The sequence below is a fragment of the Leptidea sinapis genome, chromosome 20 (genome assembly GCF_905404315.1).
Source record: "Leptidea sinapis chromosome 20, ilLepSina1.1, whole genome shotgun sequence".
NCBI lineage: Eukaryota > Metazoa > Arthropoda > Insecta > Lepidoptera > Pieridae > Leptidea > Leptidea sinapis.
The window spans coordinates 6,279,848-6,298,444 of NC_066284.1; the positions used below are offsets into that span (position 1 = coordinate 6,279,848).

General features: G+C 33.9%; 1 protein-coding gene across 1 annotated transcript in view; it reads right to left on the bottom strand.

The window, feature by feature from the left end:
* Positions 1-18,597, bottom strand: part of LOC126970134 (uncharacterized) — a 234,544-nt gene that overhangs the window by 13,883 nt on the left and 202,064 nt on the right. The window contains exons 4-5 of the mRNA XM_050815872.1: positions 16,542-16,653; positions 4,912-5,011 (exon numbers count right to left, since the gene is read on the bottom strand). Of these exons, the coding sequence (XP_050671829.1) occupies positions 4,912-5,011; positions 16,542-16,653 (212 nt within the window). The remainder of the gene's footprint in view (positions 1-4,911; positions 5,012-16,541; positions 16,654-18,597) is intronic.

An 18,597-nucleotide genomic window follows, 5' to 3' on the forward strand; every position in this document is an offset into this window, starting at 1 on the left:
TTAGATAAAATGAAAGATTATTTCATAAGGAACACGGTGGTATAGGGTTGCCTGCGAAAAATCAGTCCCGAATTACGGTTGTCGAATTTTAAATAATAAAATATCGCTGCGAGTGAATGTGTGTGAGAGAGAGGTCCCAGACCAACCATCCCATGCGGTAGAAAAGGACGCAGCGTAGCAGCTGTCGACGGTTAAAAAATTTTTTTTGTTTTGGATTATCGTTACCAAATTGTCGTTTTGCCAATAATCAGCCAGAAACTGCACCAGAGCCTCTTTAAAGCGATAATTTTTAAGGATTTGCAAAAAATTTTTTGGTCTAGTTTGCTGAGGTCCTGAAATTTTGTACGGAATATCGAATTCTTTTCTGCTTTCACGTTCGGAATCTTTGATTGACGGTGATAAGTAGCGATCAAAAATTAAATGTATTTCTGTCGCGTTTGTTGAACATATTTTTATGAGTATTGACTCGGCAATTTTATCAAAAGTTTGAGCTATAGCAGCTCCGATTATATGCAAGTAATAAAAACCATCTATTATTTCAACGTTGATATGAGTTGGCTCAACCATTTTAGTTTTGGATTTCAAAACCTTTGCTAACGTTGATTTTGAAGTTTTTAACATCTCTCCAGTACATGCAAAAAGAGCAGGGGGCAATGGTGCTAGTGGAAAAGTTAGAAAAAATTCGAGATTAATTTTTTTGTTTAGACTTATTGCCAAAAGTCGCCCAAATACATCTCGTTCCATTTTCAACAATACTTTCTTGTTCTTGTCTTTGGTACTCAAGACTTTAGTCATACATTGAGAAGCAAAATTGCAGATTTTGTTTCGTTTTATTGATTTATCGAATCTTCCGGGAGTTGAAGAGCATTCCGAGATAAAATTTAATTTTTGTTGAGAGCCTGCTGTTTTTACGTTCAGCAGAAAATCAGTAACTTCTTTCGATGCAGCTTTACCGGTTGAAATGTTGAATAATGTATCTTTGTCAATAGTGTCATTAAATGGATTCATCGTACATTTTATTGCTTCAATGATACTCTGAAGATTTTTCTTGTCTTTCTTAATTTTACTTCGTTGCAATGAGTGCGAAGTATCATCCTTTTTCGTTAATCCGATTTTTTGTTTGATAGATGTTAATATCTTCGTCCTCATGCTATGACTGAGTGCCCATATTTGACGTGCAGATATTGAATCCGCAGCAAGGTTATCAGCCAATTGATTGCTAGCATCAGCATTGATGGTTTGCTCTAGCGTCAAGTCAACCGGTGATCGAGCGAAATTCGCTGCAGTTCGTCTAATTCCAAAGGCACCTCGACGAAATTCAGCCACCAAAAATGAATTATTAGTATACAAATTGATTAAATTGCTCAAATATAACAAGGACCATCTGGCATAATTGGGCTGGTTTAACGCAAAAAAAATATCAGCCATGTTGAAAATCGAGTCCACGTACAGTTCAAAGTTACTGGTGCGGATACTTCTGGAAAACCGATGGTATAAATTAATTAACTCACAGTACTGGTAATAAAATTGAGCAGTTTTCCCTTTTTCTCCGATTAAAGTCTGATTGTAGAATTCTTTATAACCGTTAACAATTCGACTCAATACATCTGGTAACTCGATAGTTTCGTTGGCGTCATAAGCAGTTTGATTTGATGCATTCTGTATTTGCGTTTGCAGCAGTTCATCCATCGCCTCAAGTGTAACATTAGTTGTCGATAAATACTGTTCAAAATGTAATATTTGTAATGCGGCAGCGGTTAGCGGATGTAAGCGCTTGCAACGATTGAAGTGCTTGCTGTCCAAAATGCTATTCATGGAGCCGCCGGCTAATACTTCAGCTTGCACCAGTATTTCCACTAATCCACTCGCAGCGATATTTTATTATTAAAAATTCGACAACCGTAATTCGGGACTGATTTTTCGCAGGCAACCCTATACCACCGTGTTCCTTATGAAATAATCTTTCATTTTATCTAAGTTTGATTCAATAATCAGACCGTTGCAAAATGCTAGTATAGATTTACCTGTTTACACCTGGCAACCCGTGGTTGTGACCGGAAAAAAATAGGCAACCTAACGTTTGCATATTCTATGGGCTTCAAACTTTCGATTGGTATCAAATTTATTTAATAATCACACCGGTGCAATGTTTAAAAAAAAAATTTAAATTATTAATTAAAAATACTCTGGACTGAAATTTGTTAGGCAACCCATATAGGATATATTTATTGGAATATTTAATAACATAAAAACTACGTCTCATTAAATAAGCATCTCGGTGAAGGGTCGTTGTATAGCGGGATCTTAGACTATCACACAAACATGCGCATCGACGAGGCCCCTAAACGGTTTTCGCAGTCTTGGAGTAGCAAGTGTCGCGTAAAATACATAAAATTCTTACGCTTTTTACTTTTTTACGCTCCGCAACGCCTCATAAGGAACTTCGTTCCAAAAATACAGTCGAATTGAGAACCTCCTAATTTTTTTAAAGTCGGTTAGAAAAATAATCTGACAACCCTATTGCTTCAATGGAGGGTACGCACGTGTAGGTAAGTATTTTATCAACAAGGCTTAGTTTCCGTACTGGTAAATATGTCTGCTGTGTTATTAGTCATTGTGTCACATTATTTATAATATACTAGTTGACCCGACAGACGTTGTTCTGTATATAATAAATAAAATAATGGTTTTTATTAATTTGTCAATAATATATCATAACATCAACAATGACTTCGTAAAATATGCACCCTGCTGTCGTAACGAAATTGTTTCACAGCAGAACTGTCATACCGTGCGTCAATAAATTCTCTCATAGACATTATGTATGGACACATCAAAGGAAAAACAAATTTGTTGTTTTTATTTAATTTAGCAGCATTTTCCTATTTATTCACCTTTTAAGCCTTCTCTGGACTTCCACAAATAATTCAAGACCAAAATTAGCCAAATCGGTCCAGCCGTTCTCGAGTTTTAGCGAGACTAACGAACAGCAATTCATTTTTATATATATAGATAGATAGATTATTGTCATATTACAATCTATACTAGTCTATTCAAAATAGATAAAAATCTTATAAATGCGACGTTAAATATAGTAATCTATAACTAAGGATCTAAACCATAACTATTTTACTTTATTTCTAAGCAAAGAAATTTTTGATTAAAACATTTTCATAATGTACAAAAGCGTTCCGTAATATAATAGAAGAAGCAGCAAAATAACGCGCAGCTCACCCAACAGCGTAACATTAATTAAACCGTAAATTAATATTTTATTGGCATTGTGAGTAGATTTCATTACTGCTATAAGATCCCTAAAGGACACGCCCATGTTTTATTAATGAAATACCAAAATATTTTGATAAATACTTTATACAAGCGGTACTCACGAAAACACGCTCCATATTATCAGATAATGAATATCTGCCTTCAGGCTCCAGGTTCGATCCCCGCTTGCCCAATACATGGGTTGTATACATTTATGGTGAAGTATACTCATTCTTGAGCTTTGAAACATGGGGCATTCCACGTGAAGCGGACATAATTACTGTCTATCCTTCTAATTTTGGTAATATTAATTTACGTAATATATACGTACTCAGCCTAGGGACAAAATATATTTACGGAATAAGTCTAGTTAACTAGTCACCATTTTGAAATTTTCAATAATCAAGGCAGGTGTGCCTCACTTTAACACAAAAATTAATATATATCTAGAGGTAACAATATAAAATCACTTGAGTCTTTTAATTAATTTTTGGGTATAATTATCGTGAAAAAAATATATAATTTAATTTATAAATTTGATTTAATTTTTATGACTTTAAATAGATAATAAGAATTTTAATTTTTCCATGCTAGGTGCGAGTGTTTAAATATAAAAGTGAATTTATGCATGTTTGTTTTTTCCCTTGTAGCGCTAAAGGGACCGCCTATTTGAATTTTAATAATATAGCGAGCACATCAGGTTGTGTTGGCTTAGAGTTCTGCGACTGTCTTGAAACAACATCCCAGGGTCACTGTTGTATTTATTACCCTGTATAACTACGGTATTTCTCAACTCGGGTAACTGCGGTTTATCTTGTTCTGTGTAGCTACGAATATATCACCTCGGATGAATACGGTGTATCATGCTCTATGCGACTACAGTATATAAAAATGACTGGAGTTTACCGTCCTTTGTGCGACTACAGTATATTCCACCACGGATGAATACGGTTTATTGTGGACTGTACAACTACAGTATATCTCGCCCGGGATGACTACGGTTTATCGTCTTTTATGCGATTACAGTATATCTCGCCCCGGATGACTACGGCTTATCATCCTATATGCGACTACAGTATATTCCGCCCAGATGAATATGGTTTTTCGTCCGCTGTGCGACTATAGAATATCTCACCTCGGATGAATACGGTTTATCGTGATATTTGTGACTAAAGTATATCTCACCCCGGATGAATACGGTTTATCATGCTCTGTGCGACTACAGAATATCCTGCCCCGGATGAATATGGTTTATCGTGCTCTGTACGACTACAGTACCTATATCTCACCTCGAATATATATGGATTATCGTGATCTGTTCGATTACAGAATATCTCGCCCCGGATGACTACGGTTTATCGTCCGCTGTGCAACTACAGTATATTCCGCCCGGGTGAGTATGATTTATCGTGATCTGTGCGACTACAGTATATGTTGCCCCAAATGACTAAGGTTTATCTTACACTGTGTACTTCTTGTGTGTCTTCTTCGTCCCGTGCATCTTATTAATTACATCCCATTAAAATTTTACGAAAACTGCACAGATGTGTTATCTTAAAATGATATAATACCAGATCACCAGTTAGATAGTCGAACTCATTTAGAAATACCAAGTCTTCGAAAGATCTGCAATCTGTTCAATACCTTTCTGTTTTGGCTGAAGGCGGTGGTTGTGCAGGCGGCGGCGTTGGTGCTGGTTCTACAGGAGCTTCTGTTACTCCTGGCCGTGGACCCAATTTTGTTACTGAAACAACAATTGTTTTATTAATTGTTAAGTGGTAAATACCACGTAGTAGAACACTTTATGGTGCAAATTCTTTTATTAAGCGTGCTTGTAAACTCTTTAATAATAACGAAAAACTAGTTGACACGGATGTATTTTTTGATAAATTGTCGACCTTAAAAAATGTTTCAAATAGATTTTTTCTTGATTTGTTAATTTAATGCTAATCTCTTTATATATTATATTTAAGTATATTTCATTTTTATGTCAAATATTGAATTTTGTTTAATGTATGTATGTAATGTGTAGCGCAAATCTAGTTTATTATGTTGTAAAATAAAGGAAACTATAGATTTTTAATTAATGTTAAGTATGAATTGTAAAAAGTTTTGTTTAATCGTTTGTTTCTGCCATAAATAAATAAACAATCTATTAGTTAGTATAAGAGTCTCAATTTCTTTAGCTTACTGCGTGAATGCAACGAATCCAACGGGCGTGGAAGGTGTCAATCGGTAGCCTGACTCTTGGGAAATAAGTCGCTATGTAGCGTTTCTCGGGAAAAGATCGTGCGTTGAAAAAGTATACAAAAACGGTGATACAATCATGAAGCACGTAAAAATTTCTGCAGCATTAAAAGTTTTCGCCACTTAAACGATGCGGAAAAATTTTTAATAATAAAAATTTTAATCATACAGGTTCTTTAATAAAAAAACAAAATCTAGGCGACTATGAACTTTATTTCTAGGATAAACATATAATATATAAAGGAATTATCATCACACCGCATCTTCCTCAAAGACCTAAAGCTGAACTCCTACAAAGTTTAATTGGTACAATAATAAAAGTTTGTTTCGGAACAATAACAAAAGTCTAACACGTAGAACACGTAAGACGATGATAGCTGCAAAGATACATATGATGTTCTTAATAGATAATTAAGTAGTTAATTGGTTAATTAATAAAAAAATCAAAAATAAGATAAAACATATCAGGACAGGATATATGATTTTGAACGTATTTGGTGAGTATAGAGTGAATAGGTGTGTGAGTGAGTGTTAACGATATTTGCGAGGGGTGTTTGTGGATTTGGGTAATAAGTAGTTATGAGTATTTTTACGAGTTTTTCCGTTTCACCATAATTTGGGGATTCTATCCAGGAGTCAAGTTTCATTTCAAGTTTGCTTTTGGTTAGTGGGCAGATGATTTAACATTGTTCAATTGGATGTAGATATTTGAGCTTGATTGTTATGCATCTTGCAGCTAGGGTTCTATATGACTCAGTATTATAAACCGTATTATATTCAAGCGGCGTGTAGCACTTACGACCAAAGTTAATTTTGGTGTTCTTGGGAAGTCTAGTTTGGAGTATGAATAACCGGGATTAACAAAGAGAGGTCCTCTGGCTAGAGAATAGAGTAGATATAAGATTGATTTTCTCGCCAGAACGTTCAGGACAGCTCTCTGCACTCATTTGACCCGCACCACTGTTTTATCGGCAACACTCTAGACCGTAAGGCAATGCCCCAGAGGTCAAATCAGATAAGGTGCGCAAGGTAGACGATTAATAAACAGCTGAAGTCGCGCGCCTCTAGGCTTTTATGTACATATATATGAGCTTCGTCACACTAATGACAGTTGAAGTAATTTGCTTAAATTTCAAGTTGCTTCAGGATTCGAAGACATTTCACAGTAGAAGTATTTCAACTCAGAACTTTTATATTAATGCTTGACTTTATTTTTTAGAGATTGTAGCAAAAGGTGCGATAGCAACAAAAGGTCAATTTTCTAGTCTCATTTTCTAGCCGTTTTAAATTTACGATGCAACCTTTTCCTACATGACGTACGTGAATGCTGAGTCTGTTTTTAAATTTACGATGCAACCTATTCTTACATGACTGTTGAGCCAGGAATAATTCATTGCCTACTAAATTAAAGCCCCCGATGGCTAGTCGTAGACTTGACTTTGAAAATGAGGCAATTTCTTTTCATAGGATAGGAGGGGGCAAGATACTCACGGGATGGGATGAAGTGGAGAGGCAACCGACCATGGACATCTGCATCTCCAGGAGTCAAGAGATCGCCTTGTCTCAGTTGGAAGTATACTCTAATCTTAAAGGTCCCTGAGTAGTATCAGTTCGGGAAAACTGCAGTCAGTGAATAATTCCACAAAGTGGTTGCAAGAGGCAATGCCAAAAGTCAACAAGATGATTGCAACTGAGAGCTTTTCCACAGTTACCAAACTCTTGATTTCGAATGAAATTCATTTTAACTGCCACAACAGGAATGCAACGAATTGGAAACGCAAGCATCAAAAATATCTTCATTCGACTAAAGTGGACTGTGACGTCAGCGCGGGGAGTAATAGTGATTGGAAACTTTGCTGTTTGATTACATGAGCATACGCTAGAGTTTATATTTCGACAATATTATTTTTAAGAAAAAATTCAAAAACGGTTACATTAATAGTTGATAAACATTTTTTCGGTTGACAGCTTATTTTTTTATCGATCAAGAATATATAAACTATCTTTTGCGACAGCCAACCAACTATTGTAGCATAAACTGCCATTCACTTGTGTTTTTTGATTCAGTTTAAAGGATGTCGTTGTGAATGCCGGTTTTATTATTGCAGAAGTAAATGAAAATATTATTACATAACAAATAATGCATTAGCTTTTTAGTACTACTCTTGCAGACATAAATTTGTTATAACGAAGGTTTATAGAGATATCGACTCACGTAGAATGTATAATATAACTTGAAGTTAGGTGATCAACTTAACTAGAAGCTTTACAAAGATCCACAAACTAAGTCCGGTCAAGGCAGTCTGAGATTTGAATAACCTGCGGTCTCTATTCAGGACTCTCAATACCTGTATGTCGCAATGCAAACAATTCAGTCGACCACCTGAGGGTAGAGAGCACGGCATACTGAATGTTTAATTAATTAGGTTATAGTCATAACATTGCGTAAATAATCGCTACCGGGTACTGTAGATTTATTATATTTGTATTTCTTCAAGTTCTATTGATTCATGATAAGGTACTTTGCCCGTGTTTAAATTGAGTTGAATATGAAACGTATGAGTAATTTTTATCATTGTTCGTCCATGAATTACATGAACGAACTAGGCTGAAACTATTGGGAACAATTTATTCCACTGCTATTTCATTTTTTTTTTAATTCATACAATAAACACCAAATCATAGCTATGGTTGGCTATTTAATAAAATATCAATTACAAAAATTATTAATTTTATAGTTTTTCATCGAAGGCACTATATTTAATAAATACAATGATCATTGTAATATTTATGTTTCATTTTTTATTTGTTGTATGCTTTTGACAAAAAGAGCGCAAAAAATGCTGGGAGAGTTTCTTGCTCTGCTTCTTCTTTCTCAGAGCGCTATTTGCTTCCTAAGCGGTAGTAGTATCTAGAATATTAGTAATGACATCAAAAATAATTCTAAAGGAATCAATTTCGAGAAAATAAATGCCGATTATGTAAGCGATAGATTATGACCAAATTCATAACAGAACATACAAGTCTTTTAATCTGTAACACAATATCCGTGCATAACAATGACTGTCGAGTCAGCTAGTATATTTGAAAAAATAAATGAAAGTGAATTCAAATATGTGGAGATATGAACAATTTTAGGAATCCGCTAGCAATGAACGCCCTCAAAAATTCTAGCTGAATATTCGCTCCAATATTGAGAAATGTTCGCAAATTCCTGATCGAGTCTATCAAATACTGAACGTTTTTGCTGAGTTTCATAATACCTTCAGTTAAATATTCTGGCCGACGTAGACTGTGCAGAGTTTAATATAACTCCGACATTTCAAACACAACGCTAAGAGTCGGCGACTCGCGGTACATCATTAATTTGCAAGCCTGCATTTATTAGGTTGTTATCTACGAAATGAGGTATTTATGACATGAAACATTACTACTACATTCTTATGAAATGTGTTAGTAAAAATATATAACTAACCAGATTTTCTCATAGTTTTAATTCCATTGTTCCAAATATATATAGGATGTGTTACGTCAAGTGCTCAAGCATTTTCAATTTGTATTGATAGCATTGCAGGAAAAACGCAACCTATTATAAAAACAAATAAAATAAATTAGTTACTAATGTAATATCTGTCGGAGGCGTTAGTGCCTACATCCTGCACGAGGTAGCAAATGCTGCGCTCACATGATCAGACACAAAATATCTAAATATTCACAAAAAAAATCTATTCACATATAAACACACAATACAAATACCTTGGAATTATAATAGTAAACTAGATATATTCTTATTATTAAATCTATAAACTGTTATAAATAATATTAGAAGCGGCTACAATTTTGTGCTACGGCGCTACGCTAGTACTTGCTACGAACTAAAACGAATTATAAATCGTAAGCGATACATTAAAATATTTTTCAGCATGATTGTGTCATGTAATGATATCGTGCATGTTTTACTTCATATTTGTAGCCGATTTAAATAAATAAAGGGATTTTAGCAATGTCCACGTAACAATTTGTGTTTGTTTCATTTACATCGGTTTTCACACAAAAAAATAAAATGAACGCGAAGAGAGTAGTGGGCGCTCACTAGTTACAAATAAGGGGGTTAGCAATAGGGTTCTTATTGTTTATATATTTTTATGAAAATAAAGGCCGAGATGAGCAGAACGTTTAGTTGATGGTAATTGATACGCCCTACCCATTAAAATGAAATGTCGTACAGGATTCTTGAAAAACCCAAAAATTCTGAGCGCCACTACAATGGCGCTCGTCACCTTGAGACATAAGATGTTAAGTCTCATTTGCCCAGTAATTTCACTAGCTACGGCGCCCTTCAGACCGAAACACAGTAATAATTACACATTACTGCTTCACGGCAGGAATAGCCGCCGTTGTGGTACCCATGATCTAGCCGGCTTCCTGTGCAAAGGAGCCTCCCACTGGTATAGGAATTCTTTTATCCTTCTTTAATGGAACCCTCAAACCTTCGAAAACTTTATTACTACGAAACTACAGAGAAAAATAATCGTATAAGAATAAAATTATTATGATAGTTACGAGAACCGTATATTAATTACATTTCATTTATAAGACAACCTCATTGAGTGGCGGGTCTCAATCAGATCTAACACGTGTTACACAAAAGGTGAGACAAATGAAAATATCGAGCTTGATATACGGTTATTGTTCACAGGGAACTGAGTTCTGTTGTGTTGCACCCGTTGGAGCGAGGAATTACGACTACATGGAAAAGCGTTCCCGTATACATTGATTAAACATTCGAGTGAAATTTGAGATTGAATGTGGAAATACATTTTATTATTACAAACACATAACCATTACCGTCTCCCAGAGGAGAAAGTTGAGATTACCGAACTCATTATAGCACGGTTCTCGGGTACTTAGATGACCAAAGAGGAAGTAAATACTACGTAATAAGAGGCAGGACTGCCTAAGTAAAAATTAAGTTTATTATGAAACGTGCAGTCATTTGACATAAGTTTGAAATAGTAGTAATCACAGTACTGCGATTGGCGACGAAGTATAATACGGCTAAGTTTGAAAGTTTGAAAGAAACGTAGTGAATTTCGGCTATCTCTGTTTTGTACATGATTAAAGCCGTCATCTGTCACTATATCCAAGACTACACGTTTCATACACTCGCTTTTTCTTAGAGAGTTTCACTAGGCTGTAGATGTTGCACAATAGATCCTAGGATTTAAGTGCATTTCAATCTCCAAATCATAATTATAATAGGCTGTTGATGACTTGTTTCACTCGCATTAAACCTTCCCCAACTTACTTCACTTCGTGTTCTTTGTTATAGTACTAGCAAGCTCCGTTAACAATTGCCCGAACGAGGAGTACGTTAATTACCTACTATTAATTAATTAATTAATTAATTGCTGTTCGTTAGTCTCGCTAATACTCGAGAACGGCAGGACCCATTTGGCTAATTTTGGTCTTGAATTATTTGTGGAAGTCCAGGGAAGGTTTAAAAGGTTTGAATAAACATGAAAATCATCGGATTTAAATAAAAATAACAAATTTGTTTTTCCTTTGATGTGTCCATACATAATGTCTATAAAAGAATTTGTTGACGCACGGTTTGACAGTTCTGCTGTGAAACAATTCCATTACAGCATGGTGCATATTTTACGAAGTAATTTTTGATGTTATGATATATTATTGACAAATTCATATAAAAACATTATTTTATTTATTATATACAGAACAACGTCTGTCGGGTCAGCTAGTATATATATATATTTTTTTAAATAATGAACATAAAGACGGACACGCTTAGTACTTAAGTGAAACTGTAATTTTCTATATTATCATTATTACATTATTATTAAACCAAATATTATGTTAATGATAAATTTATCGTATTCCACCCTTTAACACACGTTTGCATTATTTGGAAGTTTTGTGTTAAGGATCTGTTCTCAGAATATATTCCTGGATATTCCTGATATCCCTAAGGAAAGTGTTCAATAGCCTCCGCGAAGGTAATGTAGGTAACATTACCTTCGCGGAATGTTAGGAAGCGTTTTCGTGACAAAGGACTACTTTGCTGCGAAAACTCTGTTCAAGTACATACTTATATCACATGAGTAAATAAAACAGGTACAGAGAGAAAGCTTCTTACAACAACGTGAAATGGTTGCTACAATAATTCGGGGCATGTGAGAGTTATATTTGATATTCATATTTGTACGATCCTTTTTGGATCGTACAAATATGTATGGAAGGAAAGCGATTACATCAGATGTTTATAATGTTAACCTTTAACTGTATCTATTGTATGAAACTTTATATATAGCGTTATTTAATGTCGATGATCAAACCCAATAGAGAGCTAATAATTTTTTTTTAATTACTCTTAATTTTTAGGACCTCCCTACCAAAATAGGTAACAATTTTTCCCGCTCTTAAGACCTACCTATTTACTGTAGTGTGATAATAATAATATAATTTTTCCCGACTTTCCCGAAGAAACCAATTTCTTACCAATGCTTCGAGTATTCTTTACTTGCGTAGGCAAACGAAACTTTACTTCGAAAGGCACGACTCATTCTGCTAATTGGCTTTTTCTTTATGTTTGAATATAAAATATCCTGGTTTCATCATCGGCGATAGTCAATAGATAAGATAATTAGGCGACAACGCTTGTGTGTCTTTAAATTATCCGCTATTTTACCGGATAATTCTTTTTCAGTTATATAACAGAGTTCAAATAAATGTAAAGGTTCACCTTTGCGCTAAATGCTAGTTGACTTATAAGTTGTTAAAAAGTTCTATTCTCTTAAATCATTATACCATGAGAATTGCGGACTTGAGAAATTTTTGAATTAATATTTTTCATTATAATATAATCTGAACATGCAAAAATGGAAAGAGGCCCTCATTATGCCAATATACAAAACTGAACAACGAAACCAGATCATTAACTACAGACCTATATCAATCCTCAACTCGATGGCAAAAATTTTCGAGATTGTAATACAGAAGCGTATTACACCTCTCGTACATAAATTTATACCACCAGAACAACATGGTTTCATGAAGAGGCGCTCTACTGTTACAAACTTGTCTGTTCTTGTTAATTACACTGTCGATAAAATGAGTAAAGGAAAACAGGTGGATGTTATCTATACGGATTTTGAAAAGGCTTTTACCGCATGGATCACATTATTCTGCAAAAAAAATTATATGCGCTTGGTATAAGAGGTGATTTACATAGATGGCTTTACTCCTACATAATAAACAGAAGACAGGCTGTAGTTCTGGGTGGTGCCAAAAGTGATTTTATATATGCGTTATCTGGAGCTCCACAGGGATCTATTTTAGGACCATTGCTGTATAACGCATACTTATTTGACATATTTACCTGTTTTAAACACGCACGTTTCTTGATGTATGCAGATGATAAGAAAATTTACTATGCCATTGATTCAACTGCAGACTGTCATCTCATACAAAAGGATTTGAATAATCTGGCAGTATATTACACGAAGAATCGCATATGTATAAATGGCAGCAAATGCCAAAAATTAACATTCACGAGGCAAATATGTCCGATTAAATTTACGTACAAGATAGGTGACTTCTTAATAAAAGAAGTAAAGTCAGTTCGGGATCTTGGTGTTATACTGGACTCTAAATTAACTATGTCTGAACACATTGAAATTATAACTAATGGAGCTCTTAAACGACTCGGATTTATCAAATCTACATGTATCGTACATGCAGTTCTTTTACAAATATAACATGCATAAAAACTCTGTACTCAACATACGTAAGGAGTATCCTTGATTATGCATCATGTATTTGGTCACCTCACTATGCAGTACATATAAACAAAATTGAGTCTATACAGAAGAAGTTTATCAGATTCAGCTTCAAGGATTACTCTCATTTCGACACCGACGACATGACGATGTCTGTGTACGCTTTAGAATGGAACCTCTGTTTATACGGCGGAAAAAAAAGCGATATACTGTTACTCCATATGTTATGGAATAACCTTATAAACTGTTCGGAATTATTAGAATCTATATATCTAAGCGTACCGGACTACAGAACCCGTCACACTTCCTTGTTTCACGTCCCCTAAGTAACTACAAATTATGCCCAGAACAATATTTTAAAACGTATAACATACTTATATAATACCGAGTACGCAGGTACTGACATTTTTGCGACGTCTAAGCAACGCTTTTTACACGAAATCTCAATACTTAAAACACACGACAATAAAATTGTATAACATAAACACGAAAACACTCAATCACCTACACCCTCACTCACCTACACTATACACACACACACACCTCTTAAATAATATTATTATTAACGTATGTAATAATATTATCATTAAATAACAGATGTATACCTATTAAAGTTTTGTAACTATTATTCTTAATCCTAAATTGGCATATTTGTAAAATTATTTGTAAGTCTATTGTAATGGTATATAAAGCTGTTGGATTATTAGTAAATAAATAAATAAATAAATAAAAATAAAACATAATTAGTAAGATGGCTGATAAGTGTAAGTATACATGTCTATAACTACGACTCCGACCCGGCAACCTAGAGGTGCCGGGTTCGAATTTATTTATTTATTCAAGGTCCACCAACACAGAATACACAAGACTATTCATAAGATTGTAAAATAAATTTCAAAAATCGTGTTCCTGTAATTACAGGTGAACACATCATGCACATAAACATAAACATATTGTTCAAACATTTATAATATGGTGAATATATTTTCGACTCATATGTTTTCAACGTTTAAGTACATAATATGTAAAGTGTATTAAATACATCCTTGTCTTGTACCCATAGTTCAGACTATGCATAGTTTGGAGAATAATAATGTATTAAAAGTGTTTAATATTACTTTTAAATTATCTGTCACACAAATTCATATCATTTTCTATTAATTAATAAATATAAGCTAGTTATGTATTCCACTTTAGGAGCATAACATTAGAACAAAATTCTCTATACATTAGAAGTTAGAACTAACTCCGATAAATAATTCCATATACAGAAACTTGTTGTTAATTATTAGTAAACAAAGTTATACTTGCGAAATTTTGCGTCACAGTAGGAGCCATAGTATTTCATTATGTGAGGTGAATCATAATATGGGATCCAGAATTTATTTAATATTTATTTCAATATACTTTTATACTGAAAACATTTGTATACTGAAAAGACAAACTGGCCTGGCCTCAATGTCTGTCAATACCAGAAGTTTAAGAGATTAGTTATTATTGAAGTAAAAATGTACTGATCTCTGTTCTATTCCAATTCAAATATATTTATTCAGAATAGGATGTGACATCACTTATTGAAAGTCAAAAAACTACCACCCATTCCAAAATGATGCCTCAGACCTGAGAAGAATGGGCGCAACAAACTCAGCGGGCTTTTTTTTCATCGAATAAATATGTTTACAAAGTAATATTGTACAATTAAACTTATTATTTAATAGCCAGAGGGCGGTCACTCCATTCCCAATCTGTGGTATCAATAAGAAAGGCATTTATGTTATAGTTACCTTTACCACACAAACGTTTTTTAACAATTCTTTTGAATAACGTAATACTTTTGTTTTGAACATTTTCTGGGATCTTGTTGTAAAAGCATATACATCGCCCCACAAAAGACTTACTAACTCGACTTAGCCGAGTAGTAGGCATCATCAGTTTATGTCTGTTCCTGGTGTTAACATTATGGTTATGACAGTTTCTGGCAAAAATAATATTGAGAATATACTATCGTTCAGTTCAAGAATACTGCAGTCAGGAGTTGTTTCCACAAAGTAGCTCTCCGGTATTACAAGTGACTTAATAAAATACTTTTAGAACTTTTAAAATTCGTTTTTTGCATAGATGTTACAATTTTATTATTATTTATTTCACCTGACGTTTGCAGGTTCACATTTTCAGAGTCCTCCCGCTACAATTCTAATTAAAATGCAGTTACAATAACAAGTGTTTTAATCTGTTAAAAAGTATTTTATTTAAATAAATGTATAACACTCGGCGTTAATTAAAGAATATCCTAGTTTACAAGTTAATTGATAGCATCAACTCTTATTGTATGGACCTCTAGCTTAGTAGTCAGGGTCACTAACCATTCACTAACCATATCTATGCATAGTTTAAGCATGCCTTCGCTGCCTAGAAGTAGTTTTGATAACCAGGTCTAGAGATAGCTGCTACAAAGTTGTCTTGATTACATCAGAATCATCAGATAAGAGATCCCGTCTGTAACTAGCAAGTCAGCTATCTCGTTTTCTTCTATGCGCAAATACTCCGGTATCGTCTTGGAGCGGGACGTTTCGTTACCTAATATGGTCGAGGGTGTTGATGGTATATGCTTCATGACCGGGCACTGCTTGTGGAGGTGGGGTGATCCTGTCAAAAGGAACTCTGGTTCAAGTTGTAAGTTATATTGTAGAAAGTGTCAGGAGGAGAGGGTCGACACACTACTGCTTCTGCCCGATTACTGTTTTAATTTTAGTTATTGTGACATTATTCGTAATTTATTCTTAGAAGCTTTACAATTTGAGTCTATTAGTTTTGTAACATTTTCTATTTAATTTTACAGTAATTATTTAGATGTTTGTTTATTTGTGAATATTTAGCAGGTGGTATTAAAATTTTATTATAAAACATCCCTTTTGATGTTATAATATATTTTCATAATGTTGATATAATGCTCCCATAATACCGTAGTACTGTCTGTGATGCATCTTGTGTAATCAATAAACTGTAGTGTTTTTTTTTTTTAACTAACTGGTGAAGTTATGAGGTTTGAGTGTTTTTATTGTATCGCTTGACATAGATTGTATTTAAAATAATTTGCATAATGATGAAGCTGTAAATATTGATTTAAAATAGTGGCAATAAGTTTCTTGCAACTTCTTCTCAGTGGTTACATTCCCATTAAAACTAGAAGCTCTTGAAAGATTAAATGTTAAAATATTTCATAGTCACCTTTATCTTGTGCTGTGAGTAAGGAGGACGACAGAGTCTGTCGTAGTTTGCCGAACGTTCCAGATGATTCAATCTGCCCAGGAACTGCCGTGGTTTCGTCTGCCGCCACCATCTGTAGATAAAAATATATTTTTTTAATTCCTATTTCTATACTATAAGACTTGTACGATTTTGTAGCTGTTGTTGTTGGCTCTTAACCGTCACTTGATAGAGGCTGAATCCCTTTTATCTATATATTTTACGGTTTCAAATAATTATAAGCTTTCTTTGTATTTTTAATTAATGTTTGTGTCATGTGTCATGACAGCTTTACAGATTTTTTTTATTTTTATGAAAATAAGGAACAAGACGAGCAGGACGTTCAGCTGATGGTAATTGATACGCCTTGCCAATTACATTTCAGTGCCGCTCAGTGATTCTTGAAAAACCCAAAAATTCTGAGCGGCGCTACAATTGCGCTTGAGAAATAAAATGTTAAATCTCATTTGCCCAGTAATTTCACAAGCTACGGTGCCCTTCAGACCAAAACACAATAATGTTTACACATTACTACTTCACGGCAAAAATAGGCGCCGTTGTGGTACCCATAAACTAGCTGGCATCCTGTGCAAAGGAGCCTCCCACTGGTAACGCTTTACTGACTGTTAGTAAGGTGAAATAAAACATAATAAAATGTCATTTTAATATAAGATATCAGAGATTTCCACGTATATAGTCACTCATCACGATATCTCTGGAACCATTAGAGCTAAAGACTAGAAATGTGGTAAGAATATTCTTTTCACCGAGTAGAGGTCAGCTAAGAACGGATTTTCTAAAATTTCATCCGCAAGACTTCTTTTTACTATGAACAGAACAACGTCTGTCGGGTCAGCTAGTTTATATCATCTCACACGCATACCAAAAGTGTGAAACACAACATTACATCTTTGTATGTATAATTGTTGCTTACAGACACCATTACACTATTATACGTTAAGTTCTTTTGTGTTTCGTCGCGAAATTTATACACGATGTTCTTTTTTGTTTGTCAAAAATTTATTCATTACTGAAATTCGGCTTTGAGCTAAGTAAAAATAATGACTTTTGATTATTAAATAACTGTAATAAGATAATACGCTACAGATTTGAAACAGTTTATAAAGAAATACGTTGCTTAATGAGATATTATAAACGTTAATATCCGTCATAAAAAAGTGGTGGTAGATGGAGAAATTTTGACATTAATTATTATTATTTTTGGGACATTTAGATCATAAGTAACTTTAATGTTTATCTTTTGACATAACATGATAATCACTGCCATATTTGACCGTTATTTTGCAGTTTTAGATAGGATAATGCTCATTATCTACTAGATAATTTCTCAAGAAAACAACATAAAATGTTTCTAAAAGTTAAAGTTAATAATTGAAATTTTCAATTCAAAGAAATTATACATTTAGAAAACAAAATTTTAATCACCCTTAGTCTTACGTGGCCTGGGCGCTATTCACCTACACGGCTATGGCCCGGCGTAGAAGTAGTAGGTGTCAGTGCCTACGATAGCTCGCGGCTACTAGATTATTTACAGGATGTTCCGAAATGATGTTATGGAAAATTGATTTATTTGGGTGAATTATGTATTTTTATTTTTGAATTAATTTTTTTATGATTAAGATCAATTAGTTAATAAAATTTATTAATACTTACCATATTAAGATAACATAAGCAAAGCTGCTAAAAATAAGAAGGTACGCAATATATTATATGATCGTTGAGAAGAGTGGATTATGAATTTAGACTGTTTCTTTTTGATTTTGTATAATAAGATAATAACCATTAAAAAAGCGGCCAATTGCGAGTCAGATTCGCCTCAGGCGAGTCAGGCTTCCGTAGCAGCAAGTAACATAATATAAAAGTTATTTAAAAATGGTATTAAATAATTAAAATGGAAAAGGCAAAAAATCTTTGCTCAAAAACATACAGTAAAAATGAGCTCTCATTATTTATACGTATTAAAATAAAAACTACTTACTAGATCTCGTTCAAACCATATATAATTTTTTTATTTTAT